Source organism: Schistocerca americana, chromosome 3 (assembly GCF_021461395.2).
Source record: "Schistocerca americana isolate TAMUIC-IGC-003095 chromosome 3, iqSchAmer2.1, whole genome shotgun sequence".
NCBI classification, from domain to species: Eukaryota; Metazoa; Arthropoda; class Insecta; order Orthoptera; family Acrididae; genus Schistocerca; species Schistocerca americana.
In genome coordinates, this window is record NC_060121.1 from 990,695,972 (window position 1) to 990,720,729 (window position 24,758).

Below are 24,758 nucleotides of genomic sequence, written 5' to 3' on the forward strand. Positions count from 1 at the left end.
TTTCTTCTTAAATAACACAGCATATGTGAAACCCAACATGGTAGAGAGTCTGTTGTCAGGAGTTTGATATGTACCTGCACTCTTGTACCCTCCTGGACAATTTGGGGAACAGAATGCTGGTTTATGACTTGAGAACTCTCCACACAAGTCAGAGAGTACGTGCCCATCTTTGGGTCCTCTGTCACTCCAAGCAACACTCATTCTCAGGTGACCATTGCTGTGGTTTGGTGACACCCATAATAGGGGACCTTTGTTGGATTTTATGTCACCAGTACAGAAAATCCGTAATGAAATGGATTATGTTCACAAGCTGGTGGCTTTGAGGCTACAGCAGCCTCATCAACTAGGCATAGTACGAGAATGTAATGCCTCCGAATATTTTATGTGAAAACTCTTAAAGATTTTAAAATAAAAATAAAATGTACTTTAAAATTTTTTAAATAAAACAAACTCTATTAGTACTACGTATTTTTGTTTTTCATGTCTACATATTTATTTCCCAACATAGTCATCCTGCCAATAACAAAAATTTCTGTAATTTTTTAGAACTTTTCTTGTGGACAACAAAGCAGTCTGGCTAAAATACTTTAAAAGTGGATTAAAATCAGTTGAACAGTTGATGTTTGTGAATGCACAGCACCTGCTCCATTTACTGTCACCACCAACCATCATGGCCGGCCGGAGTGGTCGTGCGGTTCTAGGCGCTACAGTCTGGAACCGCGAGACCGCTACAGTCGCAGGTTCGAATCCTGCCTCGGGCATGGATGTGTGTGATGTCCTTAGGTTAGTTAGGTTTAAGTAGTTCTAAGTTCTAGGGGACTGATGACCTCAGAAGTTGAGTCCCATAGGGCTCAGAGCCATTTGAACCATCATGGTATAAACTGTATGAAAATGATCACATAATGACCGAAACTAGTATCTAATGCAACTAAATATTTTATTGCGGTCAAGACTGTTTTTAATCCATTTTTAGAACATATTTCTCCCAATGAGAGACCAGTTTGTTGATACTGTCACTGCAGAATGTATGACTTTGTTGACATAGCCACAGCCTCACTTCTGACTGCATTGCTTCATCACTGTCAAAGTGAAGACCTTCAAGGTGTATTTTAAGTTTTGGAAACAAATGAAAATCGGATGGGAAAGAGTTGGGATAATGTGGATGACAGCGAACCCAAGGCGTCAGATTGTTCCAGATGTCACAGTGCTCGTGTGTGATCTGGCATTGTTACGTTGAAGGAAAGGGGTGCTTCATGTGTGGCTGCGTGACTGAACTCTTCAAATTGGTGCTTTCAGTTTTCAGAGGGTCTTCCAGTACCTTGCAGAGTTTGTATTGGAGCCTTTAGGCATGAGCTGTAAATGCACCACACCTTGAACATCCCAGAAGACTGTGAACATGATCTTTGCCACCTGATGACATGGTCTTGAACTTTTTTGGCATCACTGATCTGTTGTGGTGAAACTCCACTGATGCACTCTTGTTTTTGGGGTCAAAATGGTGAACCCAGCTTTCATCACCTGTCACAGTGTTGTTAAGGAAATCATCACTCTTATGCTGAAACCACAAAACAAATTGCTGATAGATGTCCAGTCTCCTCTGTTTCATCTCAGGAGTAAGCATTTGAGGCACCCAGCGTGTAAACGGCTGTCAGTACCACAGTTTTGCAGGCATGGCCTGTACACACACTGATGATATGCAACACTTACCTGAGTGCTGTGTCTGTGTTATCCGACGATTTTCTCTGATGAGTTCATTAGATCGATTCTGATGAGTCTTGTTGGTTGCCGTGCGCAGTTGTCCACTCCAAGCTCTGTCATACATGTTGAGATAAGCGCCACATTTCCTTCATTATGAGCATGAACAACACAATGCTGCACATTACTGATGTTGATACAATTATCACTGTGCTTAGCTTTCATTCTTCTATGGATTTCAATTGAGGGTGCGTTTTCTCCAGTTGGAAACTCAATTGCAAAATGCTGTTTCTCATACCCCGACATAGTTACATTACATACCACCGTGTTACACGCTACAGTTTGGAGCCCTCTAGCAGCAGAGGTTTGCAATTTGCTTTAGCGAAGTGAGAAAGTCAATTGAGTAATATGCATGACATGAAATACCTCAACTGATACTGAGAACAGATTAAAAAATTCAGTGCCAATACTTTTCAGCACTGCTTCATAATTATGAAGCTAACAATTAAAATCGTTTGGCATTCCTGCTCTTGGCTACGTTATGAGAGGAGGAAAAGTGGTGTCAAAATGTGGGACAGTATTCCCTGAATACCTTGTTTTTTACAAGGATGGATGAGAATACCTTCTTAACAACTGAACTCCTGTTATTCATAGAATATGTTGAGGACAAGTTTGGAGAGATGCCATTATTGGTAAAGATGTGGAACATTTCTTGCCTGATTAAGGCAACTCATTTTGCCCAGTCATAAATCTTTACTCCAGTTGCTATCGTCCCCCACGTAAATCTTAACATGATTCAGGGCACTATTTTCCACTGTGACTTGACCCTACAATAAGATGAGAAATTTTACAAGATTAATAGCCTTTCAGTGTTTGTTGTTGAGTGGTTGCTGCAGCTGTCACATATGACAAGTGCTGTAGCACTGCCAAAGTGTGCCAGGGTGCGGTAACTTTGTTGGTCGTTGACCATAAAGTCGAGCTGCAGCTTATAGTCGGGTGACACGGCATCATTGGGTTGCGGCGATCAGTGTACTTAACAACAGTGAGCTCTTGTGTTGGCTCATGCCATTACAACAGTTCTAAGATAATGTGTTTGGAACTACTTAGCAAGATTGTGTGTATCATCTGCAGTGCTGGCCACTGTGCCAAGCGGTTCTAGGTGCTTCAGTCCGGAACTGCCCTGCTGCTGCGGTCGCTGGTTCGAATCCTGCCTCAGACATGGATGTGTGTGATGTCCTTGGGTTAGTTAGGTTTAAGTAGTTCTTAAGTCTAGGGGACTGATGACCTCAGATGTTAAGTCCCATAGTGCTTAGAGCCATTTGAACCCTCACCTGCAGTGAAATCATAGACAACCGCCAGTCTATACTCAATAGGTTAAAGTCACCTCCCGCTAGTACTGGATGATTGGGTACTGCTGCATTACTGAGCATAGAATTTCTCTGAATGATTTCATGACTGGTATGGCGGGATCAGGTGGCTGGTAAAAAGTCCAGTGATTAACTTGACTTCACCTAACTTGCAAATAACTTTGCAATCAGACTCAATTTTGACACTCAGTAGACATGCACGTCTACAGTGCGACAGCTTTCCTGGAAAGTGATACATTCAGAGGTTTTGTTACAAATATGTTAGCAGTTTACTGTTAAAATCTAGAAGTTTGAAGTGTCTTTATCAACGCAGTTTGATTTTGCTCACTGTGTGTTGACCGGTGAGCAATCATCAGAGGCCTTCAAACTATTACACAGCTGTAAAAAAGCCACTTGCAGTTCATAAGCATTTCGAAGCACAAGTAGATACTTCTTAGGGATCGTGAAACTCTTACCTACCAAGGGGAATACTACAATTCTACATCCCATAATGCAGTCCATAAATCTGCAGCCAAGGCCATCTGAAAATTGTCTGGCCTCTTTCTGAGACTGTCCACTTGGTCCCAAATCAAAGAATGCTGATCAGTTGTGGGTATGATACTGAATTGTAAGATGTGCTTGCACCCTGAGGGCATGGTCAGCAGTTTCTACTGTTTCTGCCAGCCATCCACACAAATTGAGGATAGCCTCAGAACCCAACTGACAGGCACCATTGCTGCTGACATGAGCCACAACTTACAGGTGACAGACTTTGCATCCTTGACAGCCACAGGCAGGCTTTCCTTCATGTCTTGGATGTGGTCACCCCAGCAGACATACCGAGTGCACGTTAAACTTCTTTCCAGCCCTGGACACTAATTGCATAATGGGCTCTCATAACATTGAAACTCCTGGTAACTAGCAACCACCTCCATCTGCCTGCAGGGACCATGTTGAGGCAGCATCCACTATTGTCCAATCGTAGGTGAATGAACGAGAGTAGATGGCCAGTCGCCACACTCACTGTCCACCTCAAGCGACCCGAACAGGTTGCAACCTGACATTAGCCCAGCAGTGAGTGTGGTTTCTCTATGTCAGATATGCTGAAAGGTGTCTCAGCAGCAGAACCCATGGGAGGAACAGTTGGGCTATTCAGTGCCAAGTGGTCTAATTCTGGAAAAAGTTCCCACATAACAGATTTTGCTGAAAATTTATGTGAACATTCACAAATGTTCCCAGTGAACATTGGTACAGTTTTGCTGTCATCAGTTTAGTATTTCCAGAGGTACAGTCATTTGCTGAACGCCATGGCCCAGCTATCAACAGTGCATCCATGAGTTTTCCGCTATTTTGAGACATAATGTCTCCGGTAATATTTTCTTGAAAGAAACAAAACAATGCCATCTTATATAATTTTTTTGTGCTCTCATAAGTGAAATAATAAAAAAAAGATTTCCTGAGTGATTTGCATAATGATAATTTGAAACAAAGTCGGCTGAAAAAATACTCTTGAAAAAAGTGTGAAGTTTATCTTTTTATATCTTCGGAAGTAATTGCAGTACACACCTGAAACTTTGCATGTGATTACTTAGCAGTACAGGGTCTTAAAGTGTAAAATTTCATTCTCCTACTGCTTTCCAATAGTTATGCAGATTGAAGGCAAAGTTCATAATTTTTCTAAAACTGCCAAGAGTGGCTATTCTTGGCCTACTTTTAAGAAAAGGAGTCTTCTGCGAGCTCTTTTAAACCATTTTCATTAGAAAGACCATGGTCGAAACAGCATAAAAACTATATTTGGTTTTGCAATGCGAGCAAATAAGGTGCTAAAAAATAGCAATAAGGTGAAGAAATGTGGTTGAAAAAATACATTCTTGGAAAAAGTGTGAAGTTTAACTTTTATTAGATCTGACAGTAACTGCAGCATAAACCTGAAAAACTTTGCACATAATAACTTACCATTACGAGGTCAAGAATATAAAATTTCATTCTCATGCTGGTTTCCTGTAGTTTACAAATTGAGGGCAAAGATGACAGTTTTTCTAAAAATGTCAAAAATGGGTATTTTTGGCCCAACAAACTCCTGAAAACTCATTTAAACTATTTTCATTAGGCTATCTGTGTTCTAAACCACCTAAAAACTGTATTTGGTTTTGCAATGTGAGCATATGAGGTCCTAAAAAGGAATGACTAAGTGGAGGTGCATTGAGAATATTCTGCTGGTACTCAAATTAAATGTGACATCTTTTATTATGATCTACAATTGTTTAGTACTGTCTGAGGAAGATAATATCATATGTCCTGATGACTGGGAAATGAGCTTGAGTCAGAAAAACTGCAAGTAAGTAGTCCTTTTTGTCTTTTTAGAGACATGTACAGCATTCATCTTTATAGAATTCTTTTTACAAAAATGAAATGGAAGAAGGAATGCAATAAAAAGAATATGCAGTGGCGCACCTGCACAATCTGCCACAACGGTTTTTATATCCGGCGGCAGTGACAGCTGGGCAAAGCAACAAAGCAAGCGTGTCACCATCATCCACAGATAACACCCAGGCTGACAAATATGAACATGTCAGACCACTGCCAGCATTTCCTCATCCACTTACACCTTCTCTGGCAAATGCAAGTCAGACACCTACATGCCATGTGCATTCAGTTGTCAGTGGTAGGACTCTGCACTTTGACAGTTAATAGTTGTGTTAATGTTTCTCTAACCATATCATTATTTGGCGTGCAGCTGACGTAATCTTTGTTTATGTAATGGTTGTCAATAAGGATTGTAGATTAAGCAAAATAGTATTCTCTTTTGTGTGGCTCTAATAATGTGAGGTAATCACATTTGAAAAGTGTAATTTTTTGGCTTCTGTCTTATCAAATTTGTTCCCGAACAATCCATCAATGACAGCATCTAGTTGACAGTATAATTCTCCTCATGACATTGTACAGCAATTTAATGAAACTTGTAAAAAAAGTTCAAGTAACTTGAAGTAAACATAAGCTTAGGATTCTAAAAGAGACCACTTCTAGTTTTGGCCTCAGACACTTGTAGGAATGTATCATCAGCTTGGGATCCTGTGTAAAGAAACCCTTATTACTTTTGGGAGCCTGTGGTAAAGAAACTCACCCATGGCTGCTGTTGCACAGCTACCTGGTGTGGCCCCTATGGTGATGGGTATGCTGGTTTTCTCACTTTAAAGGGAACCAGCTATGGTTAAGCCACCATGGACCATACCAACACATGTATAGAATTTTTTATATGTGCATTAATGTTCCACATTAACCACAAACTATGCGAACACAAAAGTATGCTAGAGCTTAAACCAGAATTAAAGTAAATCATCAGCAGAATTACACAACAGAGATACATACGAATTCTCTATATAATGAATGTGTGCAAAAAAAGTCAGGAAAACTGTTGTGAACTTCAAAAAAATTTACACAATGTAAGAATGGTGTAAAAGCTGCCAGCTGTTTACACAATGTGTGCTGCAGCTGTAATGCAACATTTGTACTGCCATGATCTCCACTGCCTCGGTAATGCACAGTTAAGTTGTGAAGTTTATAACCAGTTTGATGGTGCAGTTATAGCAGGAAAGAAAAGACTGAAATATGTCACAATAAGTCACGACAAAAGACACCCCCCCCCCTTTTTTTTTTTTTTAAAAAAAAAAAAAAAAAAAAAGCTTAGTGAGTTATTCGGAATTTTCTTAATTCATAGTCATCAATATTTTTGATACTGCCTCTCCCAGCGAGTGCTAAACAATTTTAGAACTTAGAAAAAGATATCGGCTTTAATTTGAGTATCATCAGCATTTGAGCCCATTTTCAAAATGCAGTCCTTGCTAAAAAAAAATTTTTAGCTCTTTATATGTCGCATTTCAAAGCCAAATATAGTTTTCTTAGACGGTTTAGAATAAGATATTTCTAATGAAAATGGTTTGAAAGAGTTTGCATAAGACTCCTTTTTGTAAAAGTGGACCAAAAATAGCCTTTTTTTTAGCATTTCCAGAAAAATCATCAACTTTTCCCTCATTTGTAAACTGTTTAAAAGCACTAGGTGAATGATATTTTTATATCAGAAGGAAATTTTATATTTTAATACCATGTATTGCAAAGTTATTATGTACAAGGTTTCAGGTGTACCCCACAATTATTTCCAGAGTTACAGAAAGCTGAACTTCGCATTGTTTTCAAGTGTCAAGGTTTTTGGTAGACTTTCTTCAAATTATCCATATGCAAATCACTCAGGAAATCTGTTTTTCTTATTTTGTTCAAGAGAGCACAGAAAATTGTACAATATGGTGTAATTTTGTTTCAAGAAAATATTACCAGATATATTATCTCTCAAAGTTGCCGAAAACTCGTAGGTGCACTGTTGATATTTGTGCTATGGGGTCATGCACATAACTATATCTTCAGAAGTGATTGTGAAACTTTACCAATGTTCTTTGGGAACCTGTGTTATTGTTGATGTAGAATCTCATCAAAATCAGTGATTTTCGTATGGGAACCTCTAGACCACTTGGTATGCAATGTCCCAATTACTTGAGGTGGCCCATGCTACTCCCTGAGGCAGCACCGCAGAAGGCAGACAGTGGCCAACAGTGTCTTCAACTGTTGCAGTCAGCTCCTCCTCTGTGTGCACACAGCATCCATATTCCATCCACAAAAGATTGAATGAAAGCAATAGGCAACAATAAATAAAAATTAGCACTACCGACAGAGAAGTCTAGTTGTGAAGCGAGGAGTTGGAATGTGATCCGTTGATCACCTCTAATGAGAGTGAAATGATAATTAAATCAAGACCTTAAGATGTTGACAGGCGTTGATATACATCGACGGGGACAGCTGAAAATGTCTGCCCCGACCGGGACTCGAACCCGGGATCTCCTGCTTACATGGCAGACGCTCTATCCATCTGAGCCACCGAGGGCTTGTTTGATTAATAGAAGAGATAGACATGATCCAGCGAAAAGCAGCGCGATTCGTCATGGGGACATTTAGTCAGCGCGAGAGCGTTACGGAGATGCTGAACAAGCTCCAGTGGCGGACACTTCAAGAAAGGCGTTACGCAATACGGAGAGGTTTATTATCGAAATTACGAGAGAGCACATTCCGGGAAGAGATGGGCAACATATTACTACCGCCCACATATATCTCGCGTAATGATCACAACGAAAAGATCCGAGAAATTAGAGCAAATACGGAGACTTACAAGCAGTCGTTCTTTCCACGCACAATTCGTGAATGGAACAGGGAAGGGGGGATCAGATAGTGGTACAATAAGTACCCTCCGCCACACACCGTAAGGTGGCTCGCGGAGTATAGATGTAGATGTAGATGTAAATAAAAATTAGCTCTGTTGTCATTTAGAGCGAGACTTTCACTATCAAATGTAAGCTACTACTGTGAAACTGTCACTGACACCAATTCGCTGCACTCAGGAGGTGTCAATTTATGATTTTTTTTTTGAAATGATGCTTAACAGCAACAATCTCTGTAAACATAAGAGTTTGTAAGACTGTGTCATAGATCTTGTCATAACTTGGGTTTAATCTCATTTACTTGAAGGATTCTTAAGCAATAAATACAGGATGTTTCAAAAAGAATATATGTATTACAAAGTATTATTTTGTCCAAACTATTGATCGCTGCATCACGGCTCAGCTATTGGGCAAACAAATACATAGTCCAGTTTATATTAATAGCCATTAAATGTCAGTTGTCTTCTGTTTTGCTTGGTAACTGTCATATGTTTAAAATGGCTACTCTGCAGCAGAAATCATTTTGTGTTCTCAAGTTTGTGAAGTGTAATACCATGATTACAGTGAAAGACGTTTCAGGCTGAGGTACCAAATTGATCCTCTTTATGGGTGCAACATTCGCAGATGGTATTGACAATTTCGAGATACAAGATGTGTATGTAAAGGAAAGAGTCCTGGCTGCCCTCGCGTCCCTGAAGAAAATGTTGCATGAATTCAAAATGCTTTCCAACATAGTCCTTCAAAATCAACTTGTCGTGCCAATCAGGAGTTACAACTGCCTACAGCAACAGTTTGGCATGTTTTGAGACGTTGGTTGGTTATGAAGCCATACAAGTTACATCTGTTACAAGCTCTGTGTCCTGATGACAAATGCAAACGTGTGGCATTTTGTAACAAGATTCTTGATGCTATTGACAATGATAACACTTTCGCACAATGCATTGTGTTCATTGATGAAGCGACTTTCCACGTTAGAGGTCAGGAAACAAACACAGTGTTCGAATTTGGGGCCTACAGAAGCCACATGCATCCATTGAACATATACGAGATTCGCCCAAAGTCAGCGTGTTTAGTGTGATACCCCAGTCATCTGTTCTTCTTCTTTGATGGAAAAACAGTTAGCGGTCAGCAGTATCTCACTATGTTACAAAAGTGGTTGTTTCCGAGGCTGCAGGAAGACAACTTCATTTTTCAAGAGGGGCACCCCCTCACTGGAGTCGCCAAGTGCGTGAATATCTGAGTGGAAATCTACCGAACCGTTGGATTGCTCGTCAAGGAGCTGGCGACTTAGCATGTCTCAGCTGGGCTCCATGGTCACCGGATTTGACACCCCTGACGTCTTCCTGTGGGGTTTCGTGAAAGACAATGTTTATGTGCCACCACTCCCACAGAACCTGGAATAGTTGAAAACTGGATCTGTACTGCCATAACATCAGTGATGAAGGACATGCTTGCCTGATTATGGGAGGAGTCTGAGTATCGACGTGATATTGTTCGTGTCGCTGATGGAGGGCACATTGAACATCTGTATTCTGAATTTGAGAGGCTCATAAATATGTGTGTAAAGTTTCGTATTCAAATGTCTTAAAGTTTAATAAATATATGCATTCGAAATACGTATATTCTTTTTGAAACACCCTGTATATTATGAGCAAATATGCTTTACTGAAGTGTATTATGTAAATAGCTTTTAAGTAACTAACAACTGCAGGTTTTAATATAAATGTGAAATAATAGATCAGCTTAACATTATTGAGACTTTATGTCGTATGCAAAAGAATTACTTATTTATTTCCATCCTCTATTTTTTCCATTTATGGTGGTGGTGGTGGTGGGTAGTGTTTAACGTCTCGTCGACAACGGGGTCATTAGAGACGGAGCGCAAGCTCGGGTTAGGGAAGGATTGGGAAGGAAATCGGCCGTGCCCTTTCAAAGGAACCATCCCGGCATTTGCCTGAAACGATTTTAGGGAAATCACGGAAAACCTAAATCAGGATGGCTGGAGACGGGATTGAACCGTCGTCCTCCCGAATGCGAGTCCAGTGTGCTAACCACTGCACCACCTCGCTTGGTTTTTCCATTTATACTCAATTAACACAGTTCTTAGGAGATGTTTATACCACTGCTGTATTTCCAGTTTTTGCTTTTTTATATCACCTGTCTTCTTGTTGGTTTGGTCTTCAGTCCAGAGACTGCTTTGATGCAGCTCTCCATGCTACTCTATCCTGTGTAAGCTTCTTCATCTCCCAGTAACTACTGCAACCTACATCCTTCTGAATCTGCTTAGTGTATTCATCTCTTGGTCTCCCTCTACAATTTTTATCCTCCACGCTGCCCTCCAATACTAAATTGGTGATCCCTTGATGCCTCAGAACGTGTCCTACCAACCGATCCCTTCTTCTTGTCAAGTTGTACCACAAACTTCTCTTCTCCCCAATCCTATTCAATATCTCCTCATTAGTTACGTGATCTACCCATCTAATCTTCAGCATTCTTCTGTAGCACCACATTTCGAAAGCTTCTATTCTCTTCTTGTCCAAACTAGTTATCGTCCATGTTTCACTTCCATACATGGCTACGCTCCATACAAATACTTTCAGAAATGACTTCCTGACACTTAAATCTATACTCTATGTTAACAAATTTCTCTTCTTCAGAAACGCTTTCCTTGCCATTGCCAGTCTACATTTTATATCCTCTCTATTTCGACCATCATCAGTTATTTTGCTCCCCAAATGGCAAAACTCCTTTACTACTTTAAGTGTCTCATTTCCTAATCTAATTCCCTCAGCATCACCCGACTTAATTCGACTACATTCCATTATCCTCGCTTTGCTTTTGTTGATGTTCATCTTATACCCTCCTTTCATGACACTGTCCATTCCGTTCAACTGCTCTTCCAAGTCCTTTGCTGTCTCTGACAGAATTACAATGTCATTGGCGAACCTCAAAGTTTTTATTTCTTCTCCGTGGATTTTAATACCTACTCCGAATTTTTCTTTTGTTTTCTTCACTGCTTGTTCAATATACAGATTGAATAACATTGGGGAGAGGCTACAACCCTGTCTCACTCCCTTCCCAACCACTACTTCCCTTTCAGGCCCCTCAACTCTTATAACTGCCATCTGGTTTCTGTAGAAATTGTAAATAGTCTTTCGCTCCCTGTATTTTACCCCTGCCACCTTCAGAATTTGAAAGAGAGTATTCCAGTCAACATTGTCAAAAGCTTTCTCTAAGTCTACAAATGCTAGAAATGTAGGTTTGCCTTTTCTCAATCTAGCTTCTAAGATTAGTCGTAGGGTCAGTATTGCCTCACGTGTTCCAATATTTCTACAATTTAACAATAGAAAATCAAGGATGGAATGTAACAATATTATGAAAAGAATAGCTGCTACTCGCCGTGTAGCGGAGATGCTGAGTCACAGATAGGCACAACAAAAACGCTGTCACAAAATAAGCTTTTGGCCAACAGGGCCTTTGTCAAAAGTAGAAGATGGCACGCGCACGTGCGCCCACACACACACACACACACACACACACACACACACACACACAGTCTCTGGTAGCTGAAGTCAGACTATCATAGTCTGGTAGTCTGGCTTCAGCTTCCAGACACTGTGGTCATGTGTGTGTGTGTGTGTGTGTGTGTGTGTGTGTGTTGCATTTGCGTACACGCATGTTTTTGTGTACGTGCGCGCGCGCGCGCGCGCGGGTGTGTGTGTGTGTGTGTGTGTGTGTGTGTGTGTGTGTGACACCTATTTTTGACAAAGGCCTCATTGGCAGAAATCTTATTATATGACAGTCTTTTTGGTGTGCCTATCTACAACTCAGCATCTCTGCCACATGGTGATAGCAACTATCCTTTCCATAATATTGTATCATATGTCTCTTAACATAGGCCTCTCTCATCTATGTTCTCACCACATTTACTTACTGCTTAAATCATGTTTACTGTAATAATTTGTGACATCATTATTTAAAACCAGTTGTACATTGATTGCAGTGAAGAAAATCTCATGTATTCTTAAAAGTGGTGCCCACTTTCTGGTGCAGAAAATAAAAATAATGTGTATATTTTTAAAATTTTTTCAAATGTGGAAACATGAAGTACTCTGCAACTCTTCTGATTGTGCAAAATAACAATATTTCGCTACATCGACAGTGTGAACACTGTGTACGTTGATTGCTTGTGTAAGCAGTTTAATGGTTTCAGATTTTTTTTCTCAGTCTCTTATTCATACATTTATTTTCAAGTAGTTCACTTTGTTTGAGTGTTGTTATCTTTTGTATATCTTGCAGTGTCTTTAAATTTTTGTGGCATTATGGAGGTAAATGTCATTGTGCATGTTGTTTTTTGCCACAGCTTTTGAATTGTTGGTTGTGTATTATTTGGCAATAATTACTCACTGGGATATCTGCTACTTTTCTGTGAACAAAATTAATTCCTGTTTCACTGTGTTTACTAAAATAAATCTTATACTCCATTGGACAGGGAAAGCCGGTGGTCGTCAGGTGTAATCTGGTCTCCTGATGGTTCTCATTACATTGTGCTGCCTGGTGGGAAACGAGCAGATGTGTACTCAGTGGAAACTGCTGGTATCAAGTGCTCATTAAAGTTGCAGTGGGGAGTATGCTGTGCTTGTTTTCTCACTTCAGACATATTTTCCCTGGCTGGTGAGGGAGGGAATATAGCACTGTATTCACTGAACGAGAAGAGTGGGGAACCCACAAAGGAAGTGAAGGCTCATGAGGACAGGGTGAAAGCAACCGGTGCTATTACTCTGGCTGATAGTTCCACATGGCTTGCAAGTGCTTCTAGTGGAGGTCAAATAAAGCTGTGGCAATTTAAGGTAGGGAATAGTGTATCCATTATGTATAGTTAAATACCGTATTTACATGATCATTGTTTGTGTTTACTCGAGTGTAAGACAAGCCTGAATATAAGATGACACCCCTTTTTTGAAGAGGCTCCTTGAGGAAAAAAAATATTTATCATATTCTCACTAATCAAAATTAGACTGCTTTACTGACAAAGTATCAGCCAAAAAGTTAACGTATTACCTATACCAAACTTATGCCATTTTTTGATTGTCTGCATTTTGATAATACTGTACTAGGAGACATAAAATAAACAAAAAGAGATTGTTACATTAATTTTCAGACCATTTTCTTTTCTATGTTTTTTGTTTGTTAACGCTTTAGTCTGTGATATGAATATTTTTAATCATCATCGGGTGTAATAGCACAGCTGTGAAATTTGTGTCTTCTGTGTCACAAATATTTCTCTATTTCTTCTGACTTTGTTGCTATTTCTGAGGTTTTCATTGTGGTGGGACCTGTGAACACAGCAATTCTGGTCCCCCCCCTCCAATTCCATTTGTCCATGTAGGCTGATTGAATTCCAATCACTGAGTACAAATAGAGGAACCATTAACAGCACCTGAAATTGGTGGTTAGGTTAGTCATCAAAATATTGTGTGCAAAAAAGAATTGTCAACCTGACTGGACAACTTAAAGCATACCATCTATCAATGAGTTTGAGAGAGACTTAGAAATCTCATTATACATGAAGCTTCAAAGAAACTGGTATAGGCATACAGAGATATGTAAACAGGCAGACTACAGTGCTGTGCTCGGCAACACCTCTATAAGACAACAAGTGTCTGGCGCAGTGGTCAGATCGGTTACTGCTGCTGCGTTGGCGGATTATCAAGATTTAAGTGAGTTTGAACGCGATGGTATAGTCAGCGCATGAGCAATGGGACACACCGTCTCCGAGGTGTGATGTAGTGGGGATTTTTCCTGTACGACCATTTCACGAGTGTACCGTGAATATCAGGAATCCAGTAAAACATCTAATCTCCTACATCACTGCGACTGGGAAAAGATCCTGCAGGAATAGGACCGACGACGACAGAAGAGCCTCATGAATCTGTGGACCCTGCATGTCAGCAGGGCACTGTTCAAGCTGGTAAAGGCTCTGTAATGTTGTGGAACGATGTGGGACCATGTCTAGAAATGACTCTGATAGGTGACACGTATGTAAGCATACTGTCTGATCACCTTCATCCATTCATGTCCATTGTGCATTCTGATGGACTTGGGCAATTCCTGCAGGACAGTGTGGCACCCCACACATCCAGAATTGCTACGAAGTCGCTCCAGGAACACTCTTCTGGGTTCAAACACTTTTGCTGGCCACCAGACTCCCCAGACATGAACATTATTGAAGATATCTGGGATGCCTTGCAACGTGCCGTTCAGATGAGATCCCCACCCCCTTGTACTCTTATAGATTTGTGGACAGCCATACATGATTCAGGGTGTCAATTCCCTCAAGCACTACTCAGACATTAGTAGAGTCCATGCCACATCGTGTTGCGACACTTCCGCATGTTCACGGGGTCCCTACACGATATTAGGCAGGTGTACCAGTTTATTTGGCTCTTCAGTGTACATTTATTTTATGGCTCAAATTGTCAGCATATCTGCCAGAATGATTTGACACATCATATCTGCATGCCTGGATCAGGTAACAATCCTGTGCACTTATTATGAGATCAATATTTAATTCATTTTAGAAAGCTGCAATGACTAAAGTATTTTTGTAGCTTTTAACAGAGAAGGCCACAACGTGATGATCAAAATGTTCTTCCAGTAGCCAGCTGAAAATGTGTGTTCTGAAGTAATGAGCAAAAAGACTGTGTTTCATTTCAAATGACTGAAGTTGAGGGCAACGTTATTTGAAACTAACTTCCACAATTGTAAAAGGTATCCATAGAGGAAGACAATTCCTCAGAATACTGTAATTATTGTACTTCACACAATAGGAAGGGGGGGAAAGCTAGTAACTCATGAGCCATCTCTCCATAATGTACAAGAAATTCAATAACACGAACACCAATTGCATGGGCAAAAATAATTAGATTTTAGTTAAGTAGGTAAACAAGTTGGCTTTAGAAGTGGATGTAGAACAGTGGGCCAGTTGCAACTCAAGAATGAAATTATAGAATGTAGCAATGAATGTGAATTACTACTTTGTCTACAGTTCATAGATTATGAGAAAGCTTTTGAGCCAGTTTCACTGAAATCTGTACTAATAGCACTTGATTCAATCCATGTTATTGTTCTTCAGAAAATATGCGTGAATACTACAGCTTCTGCTGGATTTTTAAAGTAGTGAGAAATAAAGAATTAAAAATAGAATAAGGTAAAGAGATTTCATATCACTAAAACTATCCTTGTCATACCTGGAGGAAATTATGGAGGAGTTCATGTTAATGGAAAGTATCTAAACCACTTTTGTTTTGAGGACAACATATTTTTTTTGCCTCTAGTGCAGATTATGTTCAACAGTGGATGTAAAACTTAACAGAGCAAGTTTGAAAGTATGCCTGATATCATATAAATAATGTGTGACCGTTGTATCAAAGAGAAAATTTTACAAAGTGACAACAAAGTCGTAGAACCAGTTGGTGCAATTTTTTATTTTAAGGCAGATGAAAACAACCTTTGGGTGGACATCAGAAGCATTAATGGAATAATACAAATGGTAAACTATACAGGGTAGTTAAAATATAGCTCCCACTTTGTCTGAAAAAAGTGTGCAATCAGTGTGTATTACTGATTTCGTTTTACGTCTGTTTGGACTGAAAATAAATTGGAGGTAGTAAAGATTTGTAGCCACTTTCATGGGTGGTTGATGGACCAAGCAAGTTCTTTGCTGGATTTCTAGACACAAGGAAAAAAAAGAGTTGACAGTTTAGTGAAAGGTCTGTAGATGACATTAAAAAATGTGCAGGAACAGCATGGATGTTTATCCCTGAAGATCCTAAAGCAGGAAAAGTTGGATGAGACCTTTATTCAGCTGTGTACATAAAATGTTGTTAGTGATGATGGTAATTTTGTATTTTCTCTGGGAAGTAGGTAACAACAAGTTATTTAAAAATGAAGTCTTCTGTAAAATGTTGTACGGCCACATGTATGGCAGCAGCAAAGATAACTTAATGAGTCTCTGTACGACTACAGTGTTCAACAACAAATAGCTTGCTGTTGTGTGTGCAGTCATTTTCTGTCAAGAAAATGGCACTAAATGAAATTTTTGCAAATCTACATCTACATCTACATCCATACTCCGCAAGCCACCTGACGGTGTGTGGCGGAGGGTACCTTGAGTACCTCTATCGGCTCTCCCTTCTATTCCAGTTTCGTATTGTTCGTGGAAAGAAGGATTGTTGGTATGCCTCTGTGTGGGCTCTAATCTCTCTGATTTTATCCTCATGGTCTCTTCGCGAGATATACATAGGAGGGAGCAATATACTGCTTGACTCTTCGGTGAAGGTATGTTCTCGAAACTTTGACAAAAGCCCGTACCGAGCTACTGAGCGTCTCTCCTGCAGAGTCTTCCACTGCAGTTTATCTATCATCTCCATAACGCTTTCGCGATTACTAAATAATCCTGTAACGAAGCGCGCTGCTCTCCGTTGGATCTTCTCTATCTCTTCTATCAACCCTATCTGGTACGGATCCCACACTGCTGAGCAATATTCAAGCAGTGGGCGAACAAGCGTACTGTAACCTACTTCCTTTGTTTTCGGATTGCATTTCCTTAGGATTCTTCCAATGAATCTCAGTCTGGCATCTACTTTACCGACGGTCAACATTATATGATCATTCCATTTTAAATCACTCCTAATGCGTACTCCCAGATAATTTATGGTATTAACTGCTTCCAGTTGCTGACCTGCTATTTTGTAGCTAAATGATAAAGGATCTATCTTTCTGTGTTCGCAGCACATTACACTTGTCTACATTGAGATTCAATTGCCATTCCCTGCACCATGCGTCAATTCGCTGCAGATCCTCCTGCATTTCAGTACAATTTTCCATTGTTACAACCTCTCGATACACCACAGCATCATCTGCAAAAAGCCTCAGTGAACTTCCGATATCATCCACCAGGTCATTTATGTATATTGTGAATAGCAACGGTCCTATGACACTCCCCTGCGGCACACCTGAAATCACTCTTACTTAGGAAGACTTCTCTCCATTGAGAATGACATGCTGCGTTCTGTTATCTAGGAACTCCTCCATCCAATCACACAATTGGTCTGATAGTCCATATGCTCTTACTTTGTTCATTAAACGACTGTGGGGAACTGTATCGAACGCCTTGCGGAAGTCGAGAAACACGGCATCTACCTGTGAACCCGTGTCTATGGCCCTCTGAGTCTCGTGGACGAATAGCGCGAGCTGGGTTTCACATGACCGTCTTTTTCTAAACCCATGCTGATTCCTACAGAGTAGATTTCTAGTCTCCAGAAAAGTCATTATACTCGAACATAATACGTGTTCCAAAATTCTACAACTGATCGACGTTAGAGATATAGGTCTATAGTTCTGCACATCTGTTCGACGTCCCTTCTTGAAAACGGGGATGACCTGTGCTCTTTTCCAATCCTTTGGAATGCTACGCTCTTCTAGAGACCTACGGTACACTGCTGCAAGAAGGCGGGCAATTTCCTTCACGTACTCTGTGTAAAATCGGACTGGTATCGCATCAGGTCCAGAGGCCTTTCCTCTTTTGAGCGATTTTAATTGTTTCTCTATCCCTCTGTCGTCTATTTCGATATCTACCATTTTGTCATCTGTGCGACAATCTAGAGAAGGAACTACAGTGCACTCTTCCTCTGTGAAACAACTTTGGAAAAAGACATTTAGTATTTCGGCCTTTAGTCTGTCATCCTCTGTTTCAGTACCATTTTGGTCACAGAGTGTCAGGACATTTTGTTTTGATCCACCTACCGCTTTGACATAAGACCAAAATTTCTTAGGATTTTCTGCCAAGTCAGTACATAGAACTTTACTTTCGAATTCATTGAACGCCTCTCGCATAGCCCTCCCCAGACTACATTTCACTTCGCATAATTTTTGTTTGTCTGTAAGACTTTGGCTATGTTTATGTTTGCTGTGAAGTTCCCTTTGCTTCCGCAGCAGTTTTCTAACTCGGTTGTTGTACCACGGTGGCTCTTTTCCATCTCTTACGATCTTGCTTGGCACATACTCATCTAACGCATAATGTACGATGGTTTTGAACTTTGTCCACTCATCTTCAACACTATCTGTACTTGAGACAAAACTTTTCTGTTGAGCCAACAGGAACGCTGAAATCTGCTTTTTGTCACTTTTTCTAAACAGAAAAATCTTCCTACCCTTTTTTAATATTTCTATTTACGGCTGAAATCATCGATGTCGTAACCGCTTTATGATCACTGATTCCCTGTTCTGCGTGAACTTTTTCAAATAGTTCCGGTCTGTTTGTCACCAGAAGGTCTAATATGTTATCGCCACGAGTCAGTTCTCTGTTTAACTGTTCAAAGTAGTTTTCAGATAAAGCACTTAAAAAAATTTCACTGGATTCTTTGTCCCTGCCACCCGTTATGAACGTTTGAGTCTCCCAGTCTATATCCGGCAAATTAAAATCTCCACCCAGAACTATAACATAGTGCGGAAATCTACTCGAAATATTTTCCAAATTATCCTTCAGGTGCTCAGCCACAACAGCTGCTGAGCCAGGGGGCCTATAGAGACATCCAATTACCATGTCTGAGCCTGCTTTAACCGTGACCTTCACCCAAATCATTTCACATTTCGGATCTCCGTCAATTTCCTTCAATACTATTGCACTTCTTATCGCTATAAACATGCCTCCCCCTTCACTGTCCAGCCTGTCTCTGCGGTATACATTCCAATCTGAGTTTAGGATTTCATTACTGTTTACGTTTGGATACATTTCCTGACAAACCCCCCCTCCCCCCTCCCCTCCCCGTGACAAAAGGCAAAATTATGCATCTTGGTTATGCTTATGAAACAAAGGAAATACAGTAATACTGTAAATTAATTGCTTTGTAATAGCGTAAAGTGGGAGAATAAAAAGTGCACGCTGTCCATTTCAAATTTAACACGCAGTGGTCCTCTGTTTCCCATTTTGTCTGTTTAAAAGTTTCTATTTTCTTTGTACCTGACACTAGAGATGGAAGACATGTTTCATTCAGTGAATAAAGTTCAAGATAATGTCATAGAATGTGGGTCGTAGTGGGTGGAAATGTAATTATCCGTACTATCACATTTTAACTGAATGTTTACAATGTTTATCCTTTTACGTTATAAGTTGATAAAATTAAACACCGCGTGAAGCTAATTTGTTTTTAAATCTGTTTATTTTATTGCAGGATGGAAAACTGAAAGAAAAATGCTGTGCAGATGCTGGTTGCAGGATAACTTGTCTCACTCTTGTACTTTTGGACCCATCTGTTGTGAATATAAAGGAACCAGAGGTAGACATCAAGCCGGAATCTAATTCTGACACAGAGCCAGAGTTTATAGCCACTGGCACTTCCAGCAAACACACTGCAGAAATTGGTGAAGTTATTGTGGAAGTTGATCGCACAACAAGAAAAAGAAAGAGACGCAAATCAAAAAAGAAAAACAGTGTTGGTGAGGGAGCTGACATAGAATGTGTTGAAAATGGAAATAAAAGTATGGAAAAGCAAAATGTGAAGCAGGAAAGAACTAAGAAGAAAATGAAAGAATTAACTAGTTCAGGGGGACAGTGGTCAGTGCAAGATATTTAACAAGTGGTGTTTTGTTATTTGTTGAAATGACTCGTGTAATATTTTTTAATAAAACAATGTTATGGGACAATGTACCTATTAAATATGGATACATTTCATATTCATTCACTTTGTTTATATTAACTTAACAAATCATACTCTCTTGAGATTTGGTATATTCTTCTAGTCCTTAAAGAGATAAGAAATTGAGAAGGTTTTGTGGAGAACAGCATGAAGGATGTGTATGGCTACATTAGGGACAGGGGTGGGCTTAGGATGTTATAGGGAGGCTGTAGTGGACAGACAGATGGTTCTCAGCAGCAGTACCAGATGTGAGTTAATGCTTGTAACAATCCCTTTTCTTTGGGTGGTGTGCTATGCTCAGTGACAAGTCGTGGGGTGGAGCCTTGAAAACCAGATTGGCGTTTTCTTGCATCCCAGACTTTTTGTGTCACGTTCTTGGAGTGTAGATGCTGTAAACTGAGTTCATAGCTCCCATTTATTAATGAAATTTTGACTATCATAACCTGTTCTCCCAATGATTTGATAAATTTACTAAAATATTCATTTCAGCTATATACAAATGAGATCACCTCTACACAATCTTCTTGTCACAACCTTGAAAAACTAGTTTTAGCTAGAGCTCCTTTGCTCCACGATATTCATACGATACACAGTGATTCTGCTGCAGATGATTTCTGTGCGCTGTATGGTTGATACTTTTCTGGTTAATGCTTAGTTGTCTTTGTGGCCTGCAGCATGGACAGAGGTCATTATCTCAAAATGGCAGGGACAAAGAGTAGGACTGGGCAGGGGACAAGATGAGCATTGGTATGTGGCTGCTCAGGGATCAGTGTGTCTTGAGGTGTGTTCTGTTCTTGGTGTCATGATCAGAGCTGATGCTGGTGCAGACCGGTTTCTCTTGACTGTACACAAAATAGTAGGAACTTGACTGCAGCCTCCTGGCTCACTGGGCTTGGTGCAGCAGGTCAAGCAATATATGGTGTTTGCACCCTTGTAGAAACTTGATGAGGAGGATTAAATCCTGTGAGTAAACTTACAAACCTCGGTAGAGACCAGTGTATGCGAGGAACTGGATTTTGTGTTTATAAGAGTCCTACTGCCTGTCTTTCAATTACATTGTGATGCAGTATATTGAAAACTTCATTATCACTGTGTACCCTTACCTTTTCTAAGACATTAATTATTGCCATACCTTTCGGAGCTGAGTGTTCAAACAGCCATATCTTATTGTTATCACCAATTGAAAGATCAAAGAATTTTTCTGTAAAATTCCAGAAAAGACTCTAAGACTGTGCCTGACATGCTGGATTTTTAGTTAATTTATTAAGTGACCAAGAATTATTGGAATCATCAAAGCGAGAGAATCTATTTACCAAGAGAGTAAAGTATTCCCCTTATCACCTAACCTGGTAAATGTCTTTTCAGTGCCAGCCTGACCACAGGCAAATACATTACAGTTGTAGCCAAACAACACTCCAACAGTCATTGGACAGACAACACAGTCCTTAAAATCAATGTCTTTTGAAATGGGTCCGGGAACACGGTCAAAGGGAAATGTTTTTAACAGTTTTGTGTCCTTGGTACAGTAAGTAAACAGTGGTTTCCAGTGACGTCTGCAGTGGTTTATTGTACAAGGTTAACAATAACTTTACACATGGTATTACAATATGGTAGGCTTTTCAGTAACTGGTGTGGACCAGGCATGATGGTGTGGCATGGGCGTGGCTGGCCACTGGTGATGGCACAGCTGGCACCTGGTGATACATGGGCAGGGCACAGGCAGCACTCAGCCAGCAATGACCATCCGAGAAGCAATGATACATCCAAGCTGGTGAGAAGAGGTTGCTCTGTGTGATGGTGGAATCAGTGGCAGCGGGGTGGAAGTGCTGGACCAACAGGGCCGCCCAGGATGCGATGATATCAAAAGGAGCCAGTGAGCTGGTGATATGAACGACTGGTGGGCCATGAGCAGCAGCCGGCATTACTGCCCAGAGCAGTAAAATCATCTGCCTGGAGGTGGTCTCGTCAGGCCTATAAAGGCAGGCAGATGGATACGCACGGAATCACGACTATGATCGCAACACCACTATGAAAGATATGTGCAGATATGTGTAGTCAAGTGACTGCGGGTGAAGAAAATAGTTCTGTAACTGTGGTGCTGCTATCAGCAGTGCACACATGGCTTAGCAAAAAACTGGCACCTCTGGTGAGGAAGTAACTGTGACCCAGTCACTAGACAACCCACAGGACTAGGATATAATGTTGGTGGTTGTTGTGAATCAGTTAGGGGCTGGCTACAATAGACAGCTTGTCAAATGTCCTCGGCGATTTTCACGTCTTTCGATCCATAAATGTGAACATCAATATTTTTCTATTTTTTCTCAGTTTTATTCATTGATCTCGTTCTAATATGGGTTTGCACTACAGCAAGAGCAGTCTGCGTTGTTATTCAGCAGACTCCGTTAGTATAACATTGTCTAGGAAAAACGTTTAGTCAGGATACAACACCGGCTGACTTGCAGAGAATGACATTGAGATTGTGACTGCTTGGGCTTATATTGACTGGCTAGATGGTGTTGCCTAATCAGTTGGCTGGAGATACTGTGTTTTCATTACCAACAGCACCCTCACCTGATTTAGATGTACTGGCACTTGTTGACTGTGCTTGTCTGCTGCGTTTTCCATCAATACGTCCAGCTGGGTTATAAGTATGTGCAGCTCTTCAGGCCTTAGAATTTCATATTGTCAGATATGCTGTCTTGCATTCATTTGCACCGAGTCGTTCCATTTCCATCACTGCATTTAGTTGTTTAATGGTTTTTATATCTCAGAATGTTTTTGTCGTATCTGCTTTGATGCATTCAAAGCAGTTGCTTTTTAAAGTGGAACATATGTGCAACCCAAAGCCAAATATCTATATGTGAACAACTTTGCATGAGCTTACACTACAATTCTCAATTTTTGTTCATTTTCTAGATCCTAGGAGTGAGGCCATGTTATGCCTGTTTTCAAATAAAAGTGGAACTGCTTACAAACTGTGTTTGAACATAAAAACTGTACTTTTTTCAAAGGATTCCAAACTTCTGACACCAAAATAAATTTGTCTCTCTTGGGTGTTAGTGACCTTTTTTTCCTGATATTAGTGTGAAAAAATTTTGTAATGTCTCTAAATTTGTCTCTTGACATTGTACTGTGGCAGAACTTTGGTTCCCTGTCTTTTGACCACAAGCTATCAACTTTTATTCATGTGTTGCAAAAAAGCCATTGGCATCCAGGCCTGCAATAAACACATCTGGCTCAGAAAGACAAATGTGCCAACTATTGCTTTCAAGTTGCCTAGGGCCTTCTTTCTCTGTGTCCAGTTTTAACATTTTATCATCAATGAACAGCTGCCCAGAACTAGCATTGCTTCTAATTTTGGTTTCTGTTCATAAGTGGCATCAGTCCAGCTCTTTGCCATTTTTCCATGAAGTATTTTTCTTTGGTAGTCTTCCAGGTGATTTCAAGACATTATCAAAAGTTGCACAGTCTGCTCCATATTTTCTGATTTCCAGATGGCCCACAAAAACTGGTGTAGTTACCTGACACCTACCTCTTTTTCCCTGCCTTTCCCTGTTTTATCAATTGACACCTCTTCCCAAGTGATATGCTAGTTTTGATGGTAGAGATCATTTTGCAGCTTTAACAGTCATTGCTGTAACTTCTCAGGACACATAATAACTATTTTCACTTGATGATATAATCACCAAAGATAGTTTCTCCTCATGTTTCAATTTCACTACTGTTCAACTCCTGCTTTGAAACTTGCTGCAGATGTTCTAAGTATTCCGTTACTTCCTTGTCTAGCAACTTGAGAGCCATTTTTAATTTTGATATCACAAATAAACATACCCAAGCATTTAGGGTAGAACAAGACAATAATGAGCTCAGAAGTTCAACATACATGATAGCACCATGAAGTAAGGTACCCAAGCAGTGAGTATAATTACAAGTCTATTTACTACATTACAATCTCCTTTGAAAACAAATACCATTAAGTCGCCAATTTTTCGTATGAAAAAAATTATTATTATTGCTATGGATGGAAACAACCTTGAAACACTAATATTGAATGGCCCAGTGTAATCTATGTGCACCCCCTCTGAATAATGCTATCTGTCTGTGTGATCTAAAGCTGCACCAGAGCCTTCAACCTAATGGGCACCCCAGAACAGTCAGTCCTGCAAGACAATGCAGTGAAAGAGATTTCGAACTGCAAAGCAGAGAGAACTGACTTGTTTTGGTTATCTCGTCCACATATTGGTGCCACCTCCGTTTGTTATCCAACTAGATGCCTAGAAATCTGACACAGTTTCATTTAGTGTGTGCCTGTCCATCTCTGTTTCTGGAACCAGAAAGTCATTGCTATTTCTTCGGAATTACATAATACGATTCTTCTTCTTCTTCTTCTTCTTTTTTTTTTTTTTTTAAAAAAGGGTTAATCTGTATGTTGTGAATCAGTTGTAAGTCTGTTCCATTATTTATACTGGCTTTGGCTGTTATAGATGTATATGGGCCCCTTACTGTTATACTTTCATCATCCATAAATATCACAGTTTTTGAAGAGTCCCTCTGTGTTTAGAAAATCATGTATTTAGGTCAAGAACTGGCTTGCACCAAATACTGAACCTTCAGTACACCACATTTAATGTTTTCTCACTTTGAATTTAGTTTTATTCATGTGGTATCATTTCTTAATGTGCCCCTTTGTAAGGTCATAGAAATGGCCAACAGTATAATTTTTCGTGTTTAATTTACTGGAACTGAATTAATGA

General features: G+C 40.1%; 1 protein-coding gene and 2 non-coding genes across 3 annotated transcripts in view; 1 reads left to right on the forward strand and 2 right to left on the reverse strand.

Moving 5' to 3' along the window:
* LOC124606615 (p21-activated protein kinase-interacting protein 1-like) overlaps positions 1–20,011 on the forward strand; it is a 75,315-nt gene extending 55,304 nt beyond the window's left edge. The window contains exons 5-6 of the mRNA XM_047138601.1: positions 12,798–13,155; positions 19,540–20,011. Coding sequence (XP_046994557.1) covers positions 12,798–13,155; positions 19,540–19,941 — 760 coding nt within the window. The 3' untranslated portion in view covers positions 19,942–20,011. The remainder of the gene's footprint in view (positions 1–12,797; positions 13,156–19,539) is intronic.
* Positions 7,901–7,975, reverse strand: Trnat-ugu. The gene has a single exon. It is a non-coding gene; the product is annotated as a tRNA-Thr (tRNA).
* Positions 10,302–10,374, reverse strand: Trnaa-cgc. Its single transcript has one exon. It is a non-coding gene; the product is annotated as a tRNA-Ala (tRNA).
* Positions 20,012–24,758: the final 4,747 nt, after the last annotated feature.